This window comes from Suricata suricatta, chromosome 2, assembly GCF_006229205.1.
Source record: "Suricata suricatta isolate VVHF042 chromosome 2, meerkat_22Aug2017_6uvM2_HiC, whole genome shotgun sequence".
Classification (NCBI taxonomy): domain Eukaryota; kingdom Metazoa; phylum Chordata; class Mammalia; order Carnivora; family Herpestidae; genus Suricata; species Suricata suricatta.
This window is the reverse complement of record NC_043701.1, coordinates 65,135,044-65,157,982: the sequence shown is the minus strand read 5'-3', so window position 1 is coordinate 65,157,982 and position 22,939 is coordinate 65,135,044. Positions and strand designations below refer to the sequence as shown.

General features: G+C 40.4%; 1 protein-coding gene across 1 annotated transcript in view; it reads right to left on the bottom strand.

The window, feature by feature from the left end:
* Positions 1–205: 205 nt before the first annotated feature.
* CCDC146 (coiled-coil domain containing 146) overlaps positions 206–22,939 on the bottom strand; it is a 111,421-nt gene continuing 88,687 nt past the window's right edge. Inside the window, exons 10-19 of the mRNA XM_029927881.1 lie at positions 17,365–17,460; positions 16,585–16,755; positions 15,310–15,398; positions 15,057–15,221; positions 12,791–13,015; positions 10,760–10,988; positions 6,307–6,435; positions 5,159–5,296; positions 2,122–2,370; positions 206–746 (exon numbers count right to left, since the gene is read on the bottom strand). Of these exons, the coding sequence (XP_029783741.1) occupies positions 543–746; positions 2,122–2,370; positions 5,159–5,296; positions 6,307–6,435; positions 10,760–10,988; positions 12,791–13,015; positions 15,057–15,221; positions 15,310–15,398; positions 16,585–16,755; positions 17,365–17,460 (1,695 nt within the window). The 3' untranslated portion in view covers positions 206–542. The remainder of the gene's footprint in view (positions 747–2,121; positions 2,371–5,158; positions 5,297–6,306; positions 6,436–10,759; positions 10,989–12,790; positions 13,016–15,056; positions 15,222–15,309; positions 15,399–16,584; positions 16,756–17,364; positions 17,461–22,939) is intronic.

Genomic DNA, 22,939 nt, shown 5'->3' with positions numbered 1-22,939 from the left:
GAGAGAGAGAGCAAGTGGGAGAGGGGTAGCAAGGGAGACAAAGAATCTGAAGCAGGCTCCAGACTCTGAGCTGTCAGCACAGAGCCGGATGTGGGGCTTGAACCCACAAACTGAGATCGTGACCTGAGCCAAAAGTCGGAGGCTTAACTGACTGAGCCACCCTGGTGCCCCATTTTTTCTTCCTTAATAAAGACCACTCTGCCAATTTCTGTACTCACTGAAAATTGATTTATTTTTCTTGCATTTTTATAGCACCTGGACTACTATATATTTCTGAAAGATAGTCAATATACAGAGTGAAAAAGAAAAAAAATGAATACAGATATAGGCCTTGCCATAGCTGTAGGACAATTCCATGTCCTACTTAACATCCTGTAAATACAGCAGGTGAGTGTGAAAGGAAGCCATGTTGTTCTCCATTGTTGACCAGTTATGGATACCTTACTTGTAAGTTAGAACTATTATGCTGATATCTTCCAGCTGTGGATATGAAGAAGGCTGATTGAACTGTCTTGTTTAGAAGCCCGGATTGGTTCACATACTCAGATTTCAATTGGCTTTATAACAGGTTTCCTTATGTGCCTCATATTAGCCCCGGGTTCACTGGGCTTAAACGGAGCCAAAGCACCATATGGTTTTGGCAAGGGAAGAACCCCCTCGGCCTCTGGGATGTAGGCATTTGGACGTGGCTCTGCAGTTGTGTAAACACCGTTGGGCAGCTGGCGAGTATCTGCCACTGAGAACGCCTGCAAAGAATGATTTTTCCTTTTGAGTTTCCTGAACACTGTAGTGAAGCCACTTCATCCTCAGGGCCCAGCAGACGCGGCGCGGTCTGAGCGGTCTTTGGCTGTGTTGGCTGATATTTCCCCAAAAGGACAGATGGGTATGAGGGTGGGGGAGTCACTAAACACACACACTCTCACACACACACACACACACACACACACAGATGGGTATGAGGGTGGGGGAGTCACTAAACACACACACACACACACAGCACCTCATTGGAATGACCCACGTCACCCAAGCACCACTCTGTTCCTGGGGCTTAGTGCTTATCATAAACTGGTTAGTGGGTCCTAAGTTCACTATATTCCAGCTTCAGTATCTTTCATTACTAATTATTTCCATGGTTTTGAAAAAGGCTGGAGTAAATCATTGGTGAGCAAATGTTAGAAAGGGGGAAATAAGAAGTGAAGAAGAACCCGAGGACAAAAGTGCTCAGCAGCTTGCTTCGAACCTCAGGGTCCTTAAGATTCTGCCTGTGCTTCTGGAGAATAGAGGAATTTCTTGTAGAATTAAAAAAGAACTCTAAATAATGGAGACAGGTAAATGACAGCTGGGACACCAGAGGTAAAATATGAACGCCCTAAAACAGAGTCCCAGGCAGTGCAGAAATTACAAATCTGACCCTATTTTCAGGCATTCCTAGTATGTGTTTGGAAGGCATGTCTTCTTGGGAGAGGGAGTGAATAGTGACCCTTCAGGGCATGTCTACTTGACAGTCTGAGAGTGAAGCTGTAGAGCCCCAGGATGCAGTCTTAGAAAGAGATCCCCAGTGCCATTTTAAGAATACTAGAAGGTCCTGGGAGTAAGGCAGAACTTGGCACCTGATATGTAGGCCCAGTGCTAGACCTCAGTGTAGGCCGGTGGCTGGAGAAGAATGCTGTGGCCTTGAAGCCTGTGACACACACTAAGTGCAGAGTCCGCAGAAGGCTGTGGCAACCTTCCCAGTGTGCTGTGGTGGCCCCAGTGGTCGGATGTGGGAGAGTAAGGTGTGGCCTGAGCAGGGGTGCAAGGACGTAAAGCCCTATGGATAAAACCAGGGCCAGCCTGTGGCTGCATCCCACGGTGTTCAGCCACACTGGCCCAGGATATAAAACTAGGGGGTGGACTTGGTACTTGATGAATGTTTTCTGGAGGATATTATGGTACTTGGTATATTATTTTGACTTGTCCCCTACATCATATCTTAAAAAAACAAAACGCCTTTCTATTGATTGGCAGAACTAGGTCTATGCTAGACTGGGAAGTTTTTCATATATTTTGGGAAGACTGAAATCCCTGAAAACAGCCATTCCTGCCACACTGGGCAAATGCAATATGAAAGACAAAGCTTACCCGAGATTTTTCAGCGATGGCCAAGGCATACATTTCTTCATCTCGAAGGACCTTCAACCATTCTCTTTCAATGTCTTTGTTGAGTGGCAGACCCTTTTCTATCCTAGAATTGCAGGAGAAGATGAACTCTTCCTTATCCTTGACTTCCTTTTGGAGTTCAATGGCCAGAGCCTGTTCCATGGACAGCTCAGCAACAAGAGCCATCATTTTTTCTGTAGCATCTTTGATCTTTCTCCGGTAGCTGTTCATCTAGGATGAAAGAGCCCAAGGCTTAGACTGTGTATACATTAAGAAAATGGTAGGCTGCTGGCTGTCTAGAATGGTGGGGGCAGTCTTGCCTGAAGGATGGAGAGTTTAAGTGGGAATTCAGAGAAAACAAGTATTGGAGGAGATCTCAGAGATTGAGCCCAATTCTTTGGCTGTGTAAATAAGGCCCTCTTCTGTTACACACAGGCATGGCACACTCACCCCTGCAACCAGAGGGAGCCCGGCCCTGGATAAATAAGGACAAGAGGGAAAAGAAACATATCTGTTCATCTAGTTACTGGGCTTCCATGCGGATAGTATGGAGGGTAATAGTCCCTTTATTTTTAACAGGTGAAAAGGAAAAGGGTATTCTTGATGTCTAAGTTCTGGCCTAATTTTGCCATGTTTTTAATTTGTCATGTATTCAGTGGAAAAATATCTGGGAGAACAAAAACTACATTTAAAAATTACTCCTTTACAAGATAATCAGCAGAGGTCCTGCATTCCAAAATGATTTTTATTGGAAAATATTTTACCTCAATGTGGTTGCATTATTGATCATTATTCCTGGGAGGCATCATTATGAGGTCATAATCAAGCATGAGTTGAACTGGGGAAAATCTGTCAATAATTTAAACTGAAATGCTTCTTGTTCTATAGGTATGTTTACCATTTCACATCAGTTACCATCAAGAAATTAAAAGATAGGACTAAGTGGAACATAGGCACCCAGCAAAATTAAAACTGAATGTTTGTTGAATGAATTCATAAATTCTATTAATAAAATTAATATTAATGAATTAGTAAATTCTAGGAATTAATAAATTCTATTCTATTCTATTTTAATCCTTTAGTCCTTTGAACAAGGGTACACTGAGACCCAAATGTGAGCTTCCAAAAATAACACCTGTCCTTGAAATACTTTCTTCTCCTAACAGAGCACACACTGGTCTTATCTGTACATTTGCTTAGAGAAAGTGTTGTTGTTTGTGATTTACTCTTCTCTGAAAATGTAATAACTGATTACTATATACATTTTTTTGTCTCTTTAAAGGAATTTAAAACCTGTTCTATACAGCAGTAATTTCTAGGAAGCATACAATGAATAAAAGCAACTACTTTTTAAAGCTTCAATGGTGAGTCTTTATCTTAAATTTCATTAATTAAGCAGTTATAGTACACTTGAATGTTTGTGTGTGTGTGTGTGTGTGTGTGTGTGTGTGTGTGTGTATAACTAGCCAACCTCCTTTTCTCCTCCAGAAAAGGATGGTATTATTCCAGATTGCTCTTTGTCTGGGATTTCCCATTTTCTATTCCTTTGGGAAACTTGCAAGAGGAGCCATAAGCTATCTGGGAAAGGCGAGAGACTTGAGACGTGCATTCTAACTGAGCTCCTGCCAAGAAGCTAGGGCACTTCCCAACTACCCAATACTTGCAGCAACTTAAGCTGATTTCACACCCATTTCACAGATCAGGAAAACTTACTTTTAAGATCATTTATGTATCTTTTTCAAGGCCACTCCCTAGTATTGGTAAATCACAGATCTGGAATCTGAACCTTTCTACCTTCTAGTTCTGCCTACCATAAGGAGATCCTATTTCTAAATAAAAAGGAAAAAAGCCAAGTAGATAGCACTGAAGGTGGGGAAAGGTGAGGGGAGATAAATCAGTAGGCTAGGACTCTGCTCCGCTGGATCCTAGGTGGGAAATGTCACCGTTTGCATTTCTCTAGCATTACAGCTGACTTCCGGGACTGCCAACACATTTGACAAGCCAGCCCTCAGTGAAGACTTCCCCTAAAGAAAGGGATATTCATTTTGCAAAAGGAAGGAAGGCAATATTTAAAGAAACATTGGGCATGCTAATTCAGGCAAAGTTCATGAGCTTGAAAGAGTCTTAACATTTCTTATTTGATGAGGTAAAGTCATGAATTGCCCACAAGCCACTGGACTAAGTGGAAGGCTATTAGTGGAAGTCAGCAGAGCAAGAATGTAAAAGCCAAATAAAAATGGTGAAGGAGGCTTGAGGTTTACAATGATTTTCTGTTTCTTTAGTGTGTAAGAACTTTCTAGAATGGGACTGACTTCACTTATTCAATAATTTTTTCCCCTCGAGTTTAGTACATGCTGGCCATTGGAGAAATTAAGGATGAGGAACAGTCACGCCCTCAGGAGCCCACCGTCACGGGCTCTCTGTTTACCTGTCTCCCGGCACTAGGTGTGGACGATGTGTCCACTCCTCTTTGTCTCTGCCCTCACACCTGGCATGAAATTAGGAAGCTCCACCGTACTGGCCTTTCCTCGCTAGTGGGGCCTGGCAGTGGCTCCACCCCAATGACTAATAGGCATGACTGATTGCTGTTCTCTTTAATGGTCCCCATCCATTTCTGAGTTCTGGCTGGGTTCCGGATTAGGACCATTTTCATGCAGACTGCTGGGTAAGTGAGGCCCTCTAATCACAAGGAACTAGGAAGAATGTAACCTGGCACATGAACTATAAAGGTAGTAACTGTCATAGTTGGAGTAGGTGACCTGTAAAGAGAAACTTGTAAACTGTCATCGAGAAGCTTAAGTTTTCCCAGTATAAAATGAATTCATTCAGGGGACAAGATTGAAACCTATTTTGGACAATTCTCTAAGAGTGATCGTTACCCTTTTAATTTTACATCTTTATGTTTCTCTAGTCATAAAGCCTAATCTCTTCAGTGCTGCTCTCGATAAATAAAGCAGTCTGTGCAAAATGGAAGGTAATAAAGGAGTAAGGGCAGAAGGGAGAAGGCAGCATCTCAGACCTTCTTGGCCAAGAGCAGAGTGTCCTCTTTGCAGGCCTGAGTTTTGCTGCAGAGCCTGTCTGTGAGCCGAGAGACTTGTTCGTAGATAAAGTCCTTCTCCAGTAACTTCTCCTCCTTCTTGGCCAGCTGTAGTTCCAGCTATGGTTGAAAACAATTTCAATAAAAAGGGAAAAAAAAGCCATGGAAGTCAAAATCTTCTTTAAAAATGTTTTTCTAATATTCATTTTTGAGAGACAGAGAAAGCACAAGCTGGGGAGGGGCATAGAGAGAGAGGGAGACACAGAATCAGAAGCAGGCTCCGGGGTCTGAGCTGTCAGCACAGAGCCCGATGCGGGACTTGAATTCACAAACTGTGAGATCATGACCTGAGCCCAAATCAGCCACTTAACTGAGCCACCCAGGTGCCCAAAATCTTCTTTCTTAATTAGACCCCTATTTTTTCCCCCTTAATGAAGACAGATTGCTTTTAGATAGTTGCCAAGATATCTCTAGAAAAGTCTTTAGCACTGGGCTAAGTCAAGACTCCCTTTGGTCCCACTCCGCTCCAGGCATCTCTGGGAGTTCTTCCTTCCCCCGGTAGAGGACAGTCCTCTTAGCTCCATCTAGCTCCATGTTGTCATTCCTTTGATATGCTCCCTTCAGGAAGACAAATTAACCCACTAAAGATGCCAAAATTGTTCCTTTGGGCTATGAGACAAAAGTGGGCATCTTGAAACCACACAGGTTTTACTTCTTTTTGGCAAGCATTAGAAAGAAGCTCAGGTTGGGACGCCTGGGTGCTCAGTCAGTTAAGCATCCAACTTCAGCTCAGGTCATGATCTCCTGATCTGTGAGTTCGAGCCCCACGTCAGGCTCTGTGCTGTAGCTCAGAGCCTGGAAGCTGCTTCAGATTCTGTCTCCCTCTCTCTCTGCCTCTCTCCCACTCATGCTCTATCTCTTCTCTGTCTCAAAAATGAATAAACATTAAAAAAAACAAAAACAAAAACAAAAAAAGAAGCTCAGGTTTTATGGGATTACAATGACGCAATTATTAGTGGCTAGAATAGTGAGAGACAAATCCGTCTGCATAAGATGGAAATAGTACCACCGATGTCTGTGACACTGATCAACAAGAGACTAATAGGAACACTCGCAGGAGGAATGCTTACCGAATCTAATTTTCTCATAATTTCTTCTTGGGTCATATCTTTCCCTGTAATGAAGCGAGTTCTGTTCTCCCCCTTGGTATTTATAAACTGTTTCTCCAGGTCTTTTATTCTGTCTGTACACAGTGAAAACTATTAAACAAGAAAGAAACATTAACTTCGAAACTAATTCTCTTGCTTGGTAAATTTTAAAATCCCACAGCTCATAGTCTTTAAAGTCTTTTAGTAGGATCAACCCAGGGAAAGGTGCAAGAGAACTCTGAACATCCCATCAGCTGAGACCTGGGGTTGAACAGTGTGTCTGCCCCCCATGGTGCCCTGAGGATGATGCCTGTAACTGACCCTCTTGAAGGAAGACAGCGAGTCTGGAGTCATCAAAGAAACAACTGATCTTAAAACCAGTTCTTTGACTACTTTCCATTTTGTTTTATACCCATGGGATGCTGTGTGGTTGCAGAGCAGAGCTCTTTATGGAAGATTGTGCCAGAGTCTGAAGTAGACAACATACAAAGCAGACAACATCCTAGATTCCAGTTTAAACTCTTTTGTTAGCAATAGGTTTAATGGCTTTGCAAAGAACAAAGTTCTTAATTACTAGGTCAATCTAATATACAGTCTGTGAGGTATAGCCTGAACTATTTATTTATTTATTTTTGCTAACCATCTAATATAATGCTTTATATATCAACTATATTTGTTGAATCAAGACTTTGGAGGTGAAGAAAATGGCAGTCACACTTAGTTTTGTTTTATAGGGAGAGATGTGGAACACATTGAAAACAGAGTCATCGTTTTTAGCTTTCTTGAAAACCTATAGAATCTTGGACAAATCATTTATCTTCTCTAAATCTTCATTTCCTCAACTGTCAAATGGGAAGGAAGGTAAGGCCCAACCTAATGGAGTTGATTAGGTAAATGAGAGACTATATTTCAAGTACTTTACAACATGTCGCAGAGTGATACAGGTAGAATTTGATTTTTAATTTATGTATGTTCCTCCTCCTGACAAAAAGAATTTTAAGTGGTAACGTAAATTTTTTTCTTTTTCTTCATCTCTCTCCACACTCCCTAATTGTCCTTAGTATGGAGTTGAAGTATACATCTACACATAATTAAGCATAAATACAAAAGTTTTGTATTTATCATTAACAACAACTTGATATTTCTATTGCTTAAGAAATTAAATAAGGAACAAAAATATGGTGCTTGCTTATCAAAGTAGTACCTTGATTGCTCTGGTTTCCCTATGGGTCTTGGAGGAAAAACCATTTGCTTTTTTTTAAGTTTTTATGTAAATTCCAGTTAGTTAACACACCATACAATGATAGTTTCAGGTGTAGAATCTGGTGACACAGCACTTTGATACAACACCTGTGCTCATCACAACACGTGCCCTCCTTAATCCCCGTGTTTACTTTTTCTATATAAAATAGTGTTGTGCTCTAAAATAGTTCACATGACTCCCAAGATCCCCGAAAAGGAGCTATTATTATAAGTACCAGGAAACTATGATTCATGATAATCCTTGGACTAGACTACTAGGACAATTAAAAACTTTCAAACAATTGAGAAAATGCAAGCCTTAAGAGAATTCTGGAAATGATGCAAAAAAAAAAAAATGGGAAGACTTCAGAAAAAAAAGAACAACACTGCAGCTGTAACAAATAACAGGATGTGACGGATCCGACACAGCAAGGCAAGTACAACAATGACTAGCCCTAAAGCTTGAAATTTCACATCATGGCCTTCAAAGGACCCACGTGATTAGTGCTAAGTAGACAAATAATTAAGTGCAGTTTGAAGACTAATGGGAAACTTTCCATTCAACAGTTTTGAATTTGGTTTTGTTTTTTTAGAGAGAGAGGGAGAGCAGGGGTGAGAGGGGCAGAGGGAGAGGGAGAGGGAGAGAATGTTAAGCAGGCTCCATGCCCAGCATGGCACCCACCTCAAGGCTCAATTGCAGGCCCCTGAGATCATGACCTGAGCCGAAATCAAGAGTCAGATGCTTAATCGAGTGAAACACCCACGTGCCCTTATTCAACAGTTCTTAAGCTTAGAATAACTCTGGCAAAACAGGTAACTGATGGTAATACATAGTCCATATTACCTCAATTCATTTGCAGTCAGAATGGAAAATGCTCATATCAAGCATAAATGCATAAATATTTTCCTTTTGGGTAAACTGAATTCGTATTTCACACCAGATAATTGGTTTTGCATAATGAAAGGCCAAGTGTGTATATTTTAAGAACGATAAATTTTATCCATTGACTAGAAATATTGATTTGCAATTAACACAAATAAAAGGCTTATGCAATAGAGAGAGAATTTTCCTGTTATGGATCTTACTGAATTTACAGTCCTTTTGTTCTGCTGGACATCTTGATAGTTTGGTATGGGCAAAGATGGCCGTGAAACTGTGTTTTGGGAAAGAGCTAGAGAAAGATAAATTATCTGTAAAATTAAGTGGGACAAGTCTGGAGTGCCGGGAGGGCCATCTGGGGTGGTGGGCTGTGGAGAGGAGAGGGGGATCAAAGATAGACAAGCCAGTGAAATGGAGCGAGGCCAGGGTGCTGCATGGACCAGCACACCTGGGGACTGTTACCAGTGGTGTGGTGGCCCCACAGAGCTCTGCAAGGCATTGATATCTGCTACGGCATTTCAAGTTTGTTACATTTCTGTGATGTATCCCATTGCACTGTTGCCCCAAATCTCCAATCAGCTCATAGACAAAGATCTTGCATGAATGGTTTTGTGTCAGTGGCTGAAGAAGGAGCGGCTCCTGGGTTCTGCACTGACGTGGCGTAGAAGTGAACCGGGCACTGTTGTGTGCGGGCTGAGGAGGGGGTCCCCCAGATGAGCCACTCGTTGGTAGCAGGAGTTACAGCCCTAGGAGTCCTGGGAATGATATATCCTATCATTGATATATCATTGATATAATGAGTGATATCACTCATTATAAAACATGGAAGTGGACCCATCATCTAGTTCCACAAAGTCACATGCATCCCCATGACATGATTAAATGAAAAAAACAAAACAAAACAAAAAGCAAACCCAGGATCTAAAACTGTCTATAGCATGAGCTAATGAAAACCATTTACTTGTACATCTTGAAGAAGACCAGAAAGAGCTCTTCTAGATTTTTGATAATTTTAATAGTGATTTTATATGGGGGATGGATTTTTATTTATATGGATTTTTTATTTTTGTTTTATTATATATGTAATAAATATATTATATTTATGTTTGTTTTTATTTCTGAGAGGGAGTGAGGGAGATAGAAGCAGGCTCCAGGCTCTAACTGTCAGCACAGAGCCTGATGCAGGGTTCTAACCCATGAACCGTGAGATCATGACCTGAGCTGAAGTTGGAAGCTTAACCAATGGAGTCACCCAGGTGTCCCTGGAATTTATTGTTTTGAAAACTTTTGTATTTTTCAAAAACTTCATTAACTGAGTATGTCTTAATTTTATAGTCAGAAAAAAAAAACCTGAAAATAAACCTGATATTTTAGAAAGCATATTATAGGTTAAAAATTTTTAAGTTTATTTATTTATTTTGAGAGGGACAAAGACAGTATCAAGTAGGGGAAGGGTAGAGAGAGGGAGAGAGAGAAAAATCTCTTGGAGCCCAAAGTAGGGCTCAAACCCACCAAAAGCTGCAAGCTCATAACTTGAGACAAAATCCAGAATTGAGGCATCCAGATTCCCTGTTATAGGTTAAAATTTGTTCCTGATACGTTGAGTCAGTGGAAAAAAACAGTAAGTCACAAATTTTTTAGTTTAATTTTTCTCTTCTCTTTAAAGATATCTATTCTTTAAAAATAGAGAAAAAGCATATAGTTATGTGAAGAAAGTAGCTTTATACTCCTAATTTATGTATATACATATGTATTTATCATTTCATGTTTAAAGTTTACGGTTTTACTCCACTTTTAAAAAGACGATGTCAGAGACAGGCTATTATATTCCGGGGAAACTACAGGGATGAATAAGGAGTCCATTTATATGTGATTGCCAATTGACAAACAAAAGTCTCAGCTTTAGAGGACAGGAGTTCTAAAACTGAGAGAGCAAATGGTCTCCAAGGTCTTTCCAGCAAGCATCAAAAACATAGTTATGCTGGCAGCAGTGAAACCCTGGCAAACCTAAATTTTGAGCTATGAGGAAGCTGAGTAAGAGTGCAGATTTGGAAGGGTCTAAATTCCAAGGAAGGCAGAAAATGTTCCCTGGGGGAGAAAAGTCAGTCTGGAGCCTGGATGCCTGATGCACTTGATTCCGCCCTGGAACAGTGGCATTTTTAAAGAAGACTTATAACTCATGGGTTGCACAGGTACTAGGAGAGGCATGGCTTCATTTGCATGTAAGAACTTAATATGATCTACAAACCTCTAAAGAAGGGGGGGCGGGGGGAGCAAATGGTCCAGGAAATGTCTGATGAATGTTTTCCCCACCTGAATCTGGAGCACTGCTAAGTCTGCATCAAGGGCCTTCTTGGTTGGCAGTAATTTCTGGATCACATGAATCTGCCTTTGTTTCTCAGCAATCTTCATTTTCAGGAATCGGATCTTTTCTTCCAGGACATGTATTTCAATTTCCCCATTTAGCTTCATCTTCTCTTGGATATTTATTTTTTCATAGAAGATGCACACTTCCTCTTCCCGCTCGATCAGCTGAACGCCACTATGGCCAAAAGGAGAGACAGAGAGGCTAAGAGGAGCTTGAGGCCACTGTGGTACTAGTCATGGTGGTTCCCGCTGGATTTGGGCACCAAATACACATCAACATTATATAATTCCAGAAGGCAACAGATATTCACTGTTGGCTTTCTAGTTAAACTCCAAACTTTTAGTTTTCCTGGAGATGGGAAAGGAAGGGCTGTTTAGCATCTTGGCTCAGAGCTGACCGTGCAGTTGGCTGGTCACAGTATCTCTGCAAATCCCAAAGGTTTTCCTGGGGTGGGAAAAAATGTCATTCCCCATGCATGAACAAAGTAATCTCAAAATCTGATTTTCTGCAGACCCTTCTCTTGGGCCAGACTTGCCAACTGAGCTCTGGGCCAGAAGAACCCAGGCAGGGGGCCAGCGAATGTGTTTCTGCAGCGATTCTGTGTAACTTGCCAGGCCCTTTAGGTTCTTTAAAAGTTGAATATTTCTGATGCAAGTTGCCCCATAAACAGGCAAAGTTCTGTCCTCTGTAATCATGCCAGGGGAAAGACCCCCCCCACGTGAGGAGAAAGTGGGAAAGAAACAAAGTAAGAATTTTCTAATTCCAACCCTACAGGTCTGATCAGGGCCTGGGAACACACTGCCTAAATACTTTGTTTTGTGCCAGGAGCCAAATAAGAGGGCTTTTTTTTTTTTTTTTCCCAGAGAAAACACCTGCCAGCCATTTGAAAAAGTAGTGTTCTTCACACCCTGAAGTTCTTCCCACACTCTGCATATCCTTTATCCCAGAGTTCATCTTTAATTCCCTTTATCTCTCTTTCTCTCCTCCCTTAAAACATGTCCACACATAGTTGTATTTGCTTAATCTTAGCTCTGTGTTTTGTCTTACTTGCTGTTCATTGGCTCCTCTCAGGATCCGCTTCCTTTTCTTGACAACAGAAGCCAGGAGCAATGCTTTACCACCTGTTTGTACTTTCAGGGTCCAGCTCTTAGCACATAACTTAACATGGAGCAGCCCACAATCAAGGCACAATGAACAAAAGATCTGATACCAGTTGTAATTACTACAGGGCTCTGCAGTCTCACATACCACATTTCTGTAGCAAAAGCAGCTTGGGAAAACTGCTACAGTAGTAATTGATTAATGACATAATTGTAGTCTGGAAGAAATAATGCTGTTCTGAAACATCTTTCTTGCTGAGAAAATGAGCTGGGAGAATGGCTTAATAAATAGCCTAAGAACAAGCGTATCACAAAAGTGGATATGAGATCCAAAGACTTATTTATGTCAATTATACTGAAATAATTGGATTGTATCCTGAATGGTAGCCTGGGAAAGAACTTTGATCTTTAAGCGAGCAACTTTGCAAACCCTGGTCTTGCCTGTCTCTCTTATAAGAACAGAGTTTGTTATTTTCAGGCAAAACACACAGCTGACCCCTCCACCCTGCATCCGCAAAACGCTAATGAAACCTGAATGTCAAATGCCCCTCACTACCCACTGTCAAATCTAGATGGAAAAAGGGGCAACATTTACTTTTTTAAATCTTTTAAAATGTTTATCTTAGAGAGAGAGAGCAAGTTGGGGAGGGGCGGGAGGGGGGGGGAACATAAGATCCGAAGTGGGCTCTGCACTGACAGCAGTGAGCCCAATTGCAGGGCTCAAGGCTCAAACTCACAAACCGGAACCTGAACTCACGACCCAAGCTGAAGTCTTACACTCAACTGACTGAACCACCCAGGCGCCCCCAAAAGGGGAAACATTTCTAAGTAGGATTCCTGGGTGTTTCGTTTTTCACATTAGGTTCTGGTTTTTACCTTTCATTTCGACTCTGAACGGCTTTTTCATATCTCTTGCGAAGCTGCACCATTTCCTCTTCAATCATTGTGATCCTATTGGCGAGTCTGTCGATGTTATTTAACTGGGCTTCCTTCTTCATCTTCATTTCCTGAAGTTTGGCTACAATTTTGCACATGTCATTTTTCATGCTTTCTCTGATGGTAACATTGTTGGCATGTTTCAGCATGGAATTTTGTAACTTTCTTTAAAAATAATGGGGAAATGGGTAAGATCTTAATTTAAAAATAATGACTTCTGAAACTAGTAACCTAGCTCTTGCCTTTAGTGTGTTTGGTGAAATAATACTAGTGCCGCAGTCCCCCTTAACCGCAGTCTGGCTTTCTGCAGTTTCGTTTACCTGCCGTCATCTGTGGTCCGGAAGTAAATGATCCTCCTCCCGACTCTTCAGAAGGTCAATCGCAGCCTAACGCTACGTCACAACCTCTGCGTCATTAGCCTCACTACGTCACAACGTCTGCGTCATTAGCCTCACTTCATCTCGTCTGGAAGGCGTTTTGTCACCTCACGCCATCACAAGAAGGTGAGTGCATTACAATAACGTATTTTGAGGGAGAAGAAGAGAGACCACATTTACACAACTTACTACAGTACAGCTGACTCTTGAACGAAACAGGTTTGAACAGCATGGATCCACTGATACGTGACTTTTTTTTTTATAATAAATACAGCACAGGACTGTAAATGTATTTTCTATGATTAAAAAATTTTTAATGTTTATTTTTGAGAGAAAGAGAGCATGAGTGGGGAAGGGACAGGGAGTGAGGGAGACAGAATCCTAGCAGGCTCCAGGCTCTGAGCTGTCAGCACAGAGCCTGGTGCGGGGCTGCAACCCCCACCCCCCACCGCCTCTTACCGCCAAACGGTGAACTCCTGACAGCCGAAGTCAGACGCTTAACGGACTAAGCTGCCCAGCTGCCCCCTTTTTATGCTTTTCTTAACATTTTCTTTTCTCTAACTTACCTTATTGTAAGCATACAGTATATAATGCATGCAACATACACCATATTTGTTAATCAACTGTGTATGTTCCTGATAAGGCGTCTGGTTAACAGTAGGCTGTTAATAGTTAAGTTTGGGGGGAGTTAAAAGTTATATGCAGATTTTCAACTGTGCAGAGGGTGGCACCCCTAACCCCTGTGTTGTTCAAGGGTCAACTTATATTGCTATAATTGTTCAATTTTATTAGTAATTATTATTAATCTCATACTGTGCCTAATTTATAAATTAAACTTTATCATATGTATGTATGTATAGGAAAAAAACCACAAAACATACAGGGTTCAATACTACCCATAGTTTCAGACATCCACTGGGGGTTTAGAATTTTCCCTGAAGGATAAGGGGGAACTACTCTGGTAGTAATAATGTTTACTAATGTAATAACTATTACTGTAGTAATGATATTCATCATATGATACTCCTCAGGAGTTTCTGTAATCCCCCCCCCCTTGCTTGGATTAGGACATCTATTCTTTTGTGCCCAAGCCTCTGTTGCCCCACTTGCCCTACTTTGTCAAATCAAAAGACTAAAGGAATTCATTTAATGCTTTGTTGAGTCTAGAAAGCTGTCTGTCTTAACCACTCCATTATGCTGCCTTCTACAAGCACATTAGATGCTTCAAATCAATAATCAGGGGATGCTGGTTAGTAAACAGTTGATTGTCTTCTAACTTTGAATGCAAATGATCAAATTTGTATTTTTCTTTCTAATTTGGCAAATGAAAATAAATAGTATAAACATAATTTTTACTCACTTAAAAATATGGCTATCAGGGGCGCCTGGGTGGCTCAGTCCATTAAGCGGCCGACTTCAGCTCAGGTCATGATCTCACGGTTCATGAGTTTGAGCCCCGTGTCAGGCTCTGTGCTGACAGCTCAGAGCCTGGAGCCTGCTTTGGATTCTGTGTCTCCCTCTTTCTCTGACCCTCCCCTGCTCATACTCTGTGTGTGTCTCTCTCAAAAATAAATAAATGTTAAAAAATTTAAAAAGTAAAATAAAATAAAAATCACCTCTCTTCATTTAAAAAAAATATGGCTATCAGACAGTGGAGGCATAAGGAATCACATTCAAATGCTTAGGCTGTCATCTGTAAGTCATCTTTGAGCAAGGGCTCTTACAGCTTTGTCAGACTATTATTTTCTATGTTAGTATCTGCAGGGTATTTTAGAGTTCAGTGAATCAGAAGAGAAACTTGAAAAGACAGTAGTTATTATTACACTTACCTTTCTTGAGTAATTGCACTATTTCTTAAAATTTCCAGTTCACTTAATGACATTATATGCCTTTCTTTTATTTCATTTACTTTCTGGTTAGCTTTGTTAAGTAAGTTAATGAATTTGTTTCTTTCATTTCGTATAGTGTCATACAGTTTAGCAAACTCTCTGAGTCTGTGGAAACACAGTGATTTTGTAACTCATAACATAAAATTCATTTTTTGCCCACCTAACAAGATAAATCATCATGTAATTCTTTTACCTCCGATGAATTTCACGTTTTTTCTTCCTGTGTGTCCTGATTTCAAGATCCTTTGCTTTGATCTCCTTAACAATGTTGGTATATTTTTGCTGAAATATGAAAATCTTGTGTGAAATTTAAAAAAGCTCAGCACCACTAATATATGAATACTCCCAGCACCTTAGCTCATTCCTGTCCATCAAGGAGAGTTCTCTCTTAGCCAGCTGGGTTGTGCAGTTTGGGGGGGGGAAGTGGGGGGGGGAACTGTCAGGGAGAGATCTGAAAATTGCCTGGCCAGATGAACTGAATTAATTAAGGACAAGAAAGAACGAGAGAAAAGAGAAAGAAAAGAGCCTGTATGAGTTGGCTTTGAGGAAAAGTTTGGGAAACTTTTAAGAGAGTGCAGGATTAAGTGTGGACAGCACAGCCCGGCTGGTAAGTGAGGAGTCTATGGAAGATGATTTGCAGTCAGTTTTGACATATACTAGAAAGGGAACCTCCTGTGGTATTTTGTGAGTGACAGAAGTCATGATTTTCAGGTGCTTTTCTGAGGAGAAATGCTACCCTGTGTAAGTGCTTGCTCAGAAGGAAGGTTGCCCTCAGAAACAGCCGCCATCTGGGTCACATGGTAAGCTCAGGTGTTCTTTTTTAGTAATGTGTCATATTATATTCATTTTTAACAGGGAATCTCTGAACATAATCCCATTGTGGAATACAGTAATTGTCACGTTAGAGTGTCAGCTAGCACGACAGGAGAGTTGTTTTTGCCATTGGTTTCATTGCTTTTTGTTTGCGATGTTGCACTTGGTCAGCTCTGGTACCTTGTTGGGAGCTCAGGAAAGTCTTGGGGTGGAGCAGCAGCTAAGGGCGTCCTCCCACTGGTTTAAACCACACTGGTTTGGTGAACTTGTGGGGGTGGAGAGCAGTCTAATGCTACAGCTTTTGACTTGTCCTTGGACACACCATCGCGGCATGTGAGACAGCGGGGAATCACAGAGATCTGCGGGGCGTGTCAGCCCTGTCCCTGGGAGGCACACACCTTATTCTTACTGAAGTTGTCATGTGATCGAATCCTCTGCTCAGTCCCACCGACCCAGTTTGTTTTTCCTCTGGATTGCTGACTACTGCTAATTGAATCCTGAAACTGTTCTTCAGTATGTGATTGAGTCTTGTTTGGGGAAGCTGTATAGTCAAACCTCAAGGAGACAATTACAGCTTTCTAATGAACATTCTGTGAAGTTGAGGTTATCCTGAACTTGTATAGTAATTAATGGATGGTTACAAAAATGCAGTTACCTGAGCTTTCAGGAAATCCTTGGATTTTTGCTCCTTTTCATCAATTTTCATTTGAGTCATATGGAGAAGGTGGAAGACAAATTCTTTTATGTTTTCCTGCTCCTTTATAAGCGTGTTTTCTATTGCAAGCTGCTGTTCCACTAACTGGGACTCATCTTCTGATAGGAGTTTCTTTTGAAAAACACCATATATTATAACTTATTTGTTTGAAGCAACACATTAGGGCTAGTATCCTAACATTTTTTAAATTTCCTATGTAGAAGTTATTTTACTAGAACATAAAACAAAGTAGCTTGACTACTTTTGCTCCAAGTATTTTATCTTATGAAAGAATGTGCAAATATTATAGCATTTTAATGTGATAGAAGTTTTTTTGTAATCAGATTGTATTTTCAAGTAACTTGAAGAAAAAGAAGGGACATAAAATCATGTTTTAAAATATTTTAACAATAGCTTGAATAAATAAAATTTGAAAATTTAAAATTACATTGGTGAAATAAAACATTTATTGCTTATTTTAAATCTTATTATATAATCAGCAGCCCTTTTATTTTAAAATCTCAGGAATTTGTATAATTTTTGTTCATTCAAACATGTCCTTTTCCCCCAAATTTAATGTGAGATTCAAGTAGACGCTGAGATGAAGAAACAGATCCACATTAAATAGGATCATACTGTATTTGAGGACTCTCCTATTGATGAAGTTTTGTGGAGCACATTCAAAACACCACAAGTTCATATTAATCACTCTTAGAAGCTTAAGTAAGAGTTGACATTGACCTGTTGAGCCAAATTCCTCTTAGCTGCTTCAACTTCCTTGTGGAGTTCTCTCCTTCTCTCAGATAATATAGAAACATCTTTAGGGATAGCTTCACTCTGGAAAAAATTTAAAACCACTATTTATATAAGAAAGAAATCTTCAGTGTCATTTAGCCAAACCCACTGTGTACCTTTTGCAAATGGTGGGCAAATTATTATGCTGAATATTCTTTATAAAGTCATGGTAAACTAAAATATGGAAAACCTGCCAAAAATCTATAATTCCCCAATTGCATATATTTTATTTCTCCTTCATTTGGAAATAAAACAAATCTTGCTAATAATAGCTGCCAACAATTATAGAGCATTGACAATGTGTCAGGAAAGGTTCTAAGTGTTTATATGTATGGTCATATTTAATCCTCACAATAAACCCTATGAGGTAGATAATATTATTATCTCTAATTGTACAGATGAAGAGAAGGAGGAACAAAGACATTTAAACAACTTGTTTCAGTGATACAGATGCAAACCCAGGAGATTAAACTCAAGAGTCCATGATCCTAACACTTATTTTACTGCTTCTCTAACTCATGACTCAGCATTTTGGAAACATGCCTGTCCAAGTGATATTTATTATACTTATAAAATGTAAATGCATAGTTTATGAAATCCTATAGATTAAAAAAAAAAACAGGAGCCATTTAGGGGCGCCTGGGTGGCTCAGTTGGTTAAGTGTCCGAATTTTGATTTTAGCTCAGGTCACAATCTTGTGATTTCTGGGATTGAGCCCCACGTTGGGCTCTGCACTGACAGTGTGGAACTTGCTTGGGATTCTCCCTCCCCCTCCCTCTCTGTTCCTCCCCTGCCTATGCGCACGTACTCTCTCTCTCTCTCTCTCTCTCTCTAAATAAATAAACTTAAAAGAAAATCGGAGCCATTTATTAATAACAGTAAGAATACTTGACTTTTCTTTATGTAGTAATTTGATGTGGCTGGAAAAAAGTTCTTATCCAAAAGAAAAGCCTCTTAATTTTTTTTGTTGATACCTGAAATTCCACCATTAAATTTCTATTGTATTGGCTTGTGCTTTTGTCTTCTGCTAAAGAACTTTGGCAGAAGGTTACATTTCATTCTATTAGCCTTTGCTGCCTTTTAGGAATGAGCTTGTCAGATTCTTTATGATGGAGAAGAGAGCAGAGAGGAGGAGGGGGGACACATGGCAGCTTCTGGGGCAACACTATCCAAATACTGGAAGCGTTACCTTGGGGTGCTGACAACATACTTGACTTAGAGTAGCTTTAGAGCTGGACCTTTATACCAAAAGCACATGACTCTAACCTGATAGCCTATTTCCTACGGTAACAGCTCACACTTCTAGGCACTGAGGTAGAACACTGGCTAAAATTTGTCCCAAGAGGAAAATTTGTGTTGCTCTTTTAAAATAATTAAGGTATGTGTTTGGATGTCCCCAAATCCATAAACCTGTGCATCTTCAGTAGCACCTTCTATACCTTCGATGCCTTCCGTCCTAGTAGCCCTACCTACTACTGAGAAGCACACCCTGGGTTAGAAAGACGAGACACAGTCTTGTGAAATTCTAGAACAATATACAGAATTTGTGATTCTGAGGAGCAGACAAAGCTATAGCAAGTCAGGAAAGGGACAGCTCAAAGTAGACTTGAATAATCAGGGAACCTTTTATGGAAGAGTTAAGAAGTCAGATAGAAAGAGTTTGATTTCTCCTTCTGCAAAGTAGAGCTACTTTTTTCAGAGGAAGTTCAGAGAAGTCCAGCAAGTATCCTGGTTCCTGTCTACTTCTGTGTCACGGGTGCCCAGAAGCAGGCTACTCCAAATGCTTGGCTCCCAAGTGTAGACAGATCTGTGTAGGAATGCTAGCTGGGATGAAGAAATCTCACAAGGTTTTTACAGAAGCTGTGATGAGGGCACACTCACTAGCTACTCTGTCGATTAAAGGCTCCTAACGAATTTCCTGGTTTCAGGTCACAGACATTTAGGTTATTTCCAGTGTTTCAAATTACAAACAATACGGCAATGAATTATATTTATTTTTGGAGTCTGGCTAGCTGCTTCTCTGATACTTCTCTTAATTCTCCATAAACTCAGCCCCCAAGTTTGAGACAGGAATCAAGGATGCTTGGTTTGTGGCAGAAGTAACAAGGTGGGCCATTAGTAGCAGAGCCTGCTGGTTGCTTAGCCACCCTCTGCTTTGACCCCAGTGTTGCTCAGAGCTGCATCCTCAGACTCTTTTGTAGCTGGGAGGGACCAGGATATGCCAGTGAAATGTAAATGAAGTCTGCTGGATGGGACTCCTGGGACAGTGATTGTTTTCCTGTTAAAAAGACCTATTCCACCAAGTGAGCCGCCATATGCCTTTTATTCTCTGCCCTTCCTGTTTGTTTATCTTATGCCTCATGGTAGAATGGCTGTCTTGTGACCTTCAAAACAAAATACACACATCAAGGGTGACAGAAAAAAAGAGCTAAGAGGATTCTGGGCCTACCTCTGGACTTTTAGTTATGTGAATAAAACAATCCCTTATTAGTTAAGCCACTATAATTGAGTTTCTGTTACTTCTGGCAGCCAGATTGATTCCTGTTATATTCTAGTTATTTGCTCATACTGGGGTGAGATAGTTACCACTACATTTGAGACTCAGATTGCCTATATCAGCAATTTTATTTTAGTTCTTTGCTTGAGTGTTTATAGAATAACATTTCACAGGAAAAAAAAAAAGTATGTTCATTATAACCAAACAACAAAACAAAGTGTATAAAGTGAGGAGTTAAACATCTACTCCCTACCTTTCCTTCGAATACTACTCCCCAGTAGTCATAGTTAATAGTTTAGTGTCTGTTTTTCCAGACATTTTCAGTGCATGAACAAACATCAGTAACCTTCATAAAAGGTAAGAAGTTAGACATGACTTTGTTGCAGTAAACATCCCAATTATTTGATATCAAAAGAACCTCAGTTTCTTTAAGGCTTTGATATTCTCCTAAAATATTGCAAACTTTCATGAGGTTTGTGGCTTGAATTTTTGGAGTCTCTACAGTCACAAGCCACAGGAGAATCAAACAACTCTCTCGAGGGAGAAAACGAAGTCTGAAGAGTAGCAGGAGCTCTTCATGGCTTCCCTTTTATCTCCTTCCTTTTTGGACTGCAAGTCTGAAACGTTCATTCAGTCGGGGAGTAACTATTTTCAAGTGCTGCCAGCCAGTGTAGGATTATGGCCAGGCTAATTATAAGCCGTAAGGTCAAAGAGGAAGATAGTCTTTCACTGAAACAAACTGCACTAGGGTAAAAACATAGATTTTTCTCGAAACCAATGAAGGAAGAGGATTTTATTTTATTTTTTAATGTTTATCTTTGAGAGAGAAAGAAAGAGACAGAATGAGAGCAGGGGAGGGGCAGAGAGAGGGAGACACAGAATCGGAAGCAGGCTCCAGGCTCTGAGCTGTCAGCACAGAGCCCGATGCGGGGCTTGAACCTACAAACTGCAAAATCATAACCTGAGCCAAAGTCGGACGCTTAACCAACTGAGCCACTCAGGCGCCCCAAGAGGATTTTAAAATATGTTTTCATTTCTGTTCATCTTATATTCAATGGGTGCTATTTTGTGAATTTAATAGCAAGAGGTATCCTACTATAAAAAGCTTTTATTTATTAAAATCTGAACAATGTGTGAGCATTCTATTGTAATCTCTCCATTGGTCAAGGCCATTCCTTATATATTTGTGTCTAGCCAGATCAATCTGTAGTGGCAAGCCTCATCATTAGAAATAGCTCCCAAATAGCTTCATTGTGTCTCACTCTTAAATATAAGGAGACAGCACACGGTCTGTGTTTGCCCAAAGTCCCAACTTTACCATCATAATGCGCTAGGGCAGGGCTAGATGGAGTAGCTTATAGCAGACCCGCGCTCCTAACAAGAATAACATGAAAAGTTGGATCAAAAAAATATGTTTGAAGGTGTAAGAGTTGCAAAGGCAAACAGAGATAAAGTCTTTAAAGGTTCTGAATAGCACTGCCTGGAAAGTAGTAAATTATTACTTTATATGGACTCTAATTAAAGGCAAGGATGAATGTTATAATCTTTAGGCTAATGGATGGCAAGGGAATACAGAACTAACTAAAGCAATCTAAAATGGGGGAAATAGGACAATTGAAAATAGAAATAGGACAATTAAATTTTTTGATTTATCCAAAAGAAAGGAATATAGGAGGGAAATGGAACTTAAAAGAAATGGGACAAAGAGAAGGCAATAGTAATGTGGTAGGCATAAGTCCACATAGATCCATACTTACATTAAGTGTTTTTGTTCTGAATACAAGAACTAAAAGACCAGATATTTAAAAGTATGTGCTGCATATAGAGGACACATCTAAGTAAGGACACAGAAAGACTAAACATAAATGGATGGAAAAGGAAATACCATGCACAATCTAACCACAAAAAGCTAGTATAACTTATAATGTCCTAATATCAAAGCAAACTTTAAAGCAAAAAGCATTTCTAGAGTTAAAGAGATTTCCCAGTGATAAAAGAATTAATCTACCTGCTGGAACTGTAATAAAAATACTGGAAGTATATGAGAAACAATTTTGAAAAAACAATTTAAAAAGAATTTAAAAAAGTATATGAGAAACATAAATGTTTGTTTTGTAAAAGTGTAAGAAGCACATTTTGCCCCACTGAGACTGAAAAAGAAAAGGTTTGTGAGTGCCATTTGTAACACTCCTAACCCTAACCAATTTTGTCCACACCTTGCTAAAAATTAGCCTTTCAGTCAGAATAAGCTAGGTTATGCTACAGAAATAACCCCCAACTCTCATGGCTCCAAACCATGAAGACTTATTTCTTGCTCTGACAGACTATGGACAGTCAAGATGATTGTACAAGATGAGTATTTTTAAAAAACTTTTTAATGTTTACTTTTGAGAGAGAGTAGGAGTGGAGAAGGGGCAGAGAGAGAGGGAGTCAGAACCCGAAGCAGCTCCCAGGCCCTAGCTGCCAGCACAGAGCCTGATGCGGGGCTCCAGTCCACGAACATGGCCTGAGCCCAAGTCGGTCACTGATTAATTGACTGAACCACCCAGGTGCGCCAGTCCAAGACCACTACTGGCTGAGCACTTGGGCTGCTTCCATTGTACAGCACTTCCGCATCACCATGTACTTCCACCGCTGCTGGAGGAGAGGAACAAGAGCTAGAGGGTGTCACCCAGGCAATCAGATATTCCAGGCTAGAAGTGACATGTGTCCCTTCCATCCACAATTTCTTGGCCAGAACTACTCATGCTCAATTGCAGGTAAGTCCACACTTCCCACATGCCCAGAAGGAGAGGAGAATTAGGCATAGCTTAGGGTCAATAGTATCTAGCAGAGTTGGAAACTCCTATTTAAATTTCTGAGGTCATGAACCTCCATACGGTCACAGAGCATGACAGGACTGAAAAAAAATGGGTATGGTTTTTATATATGTGGCTTCTTCACCTCAGTGATTTCTCTCTTTTCCACCAAAGGATGCAGCCTTTTCAAAGATTTACTGCCTTTCAGAAGTGCTTGGTCAGTTAG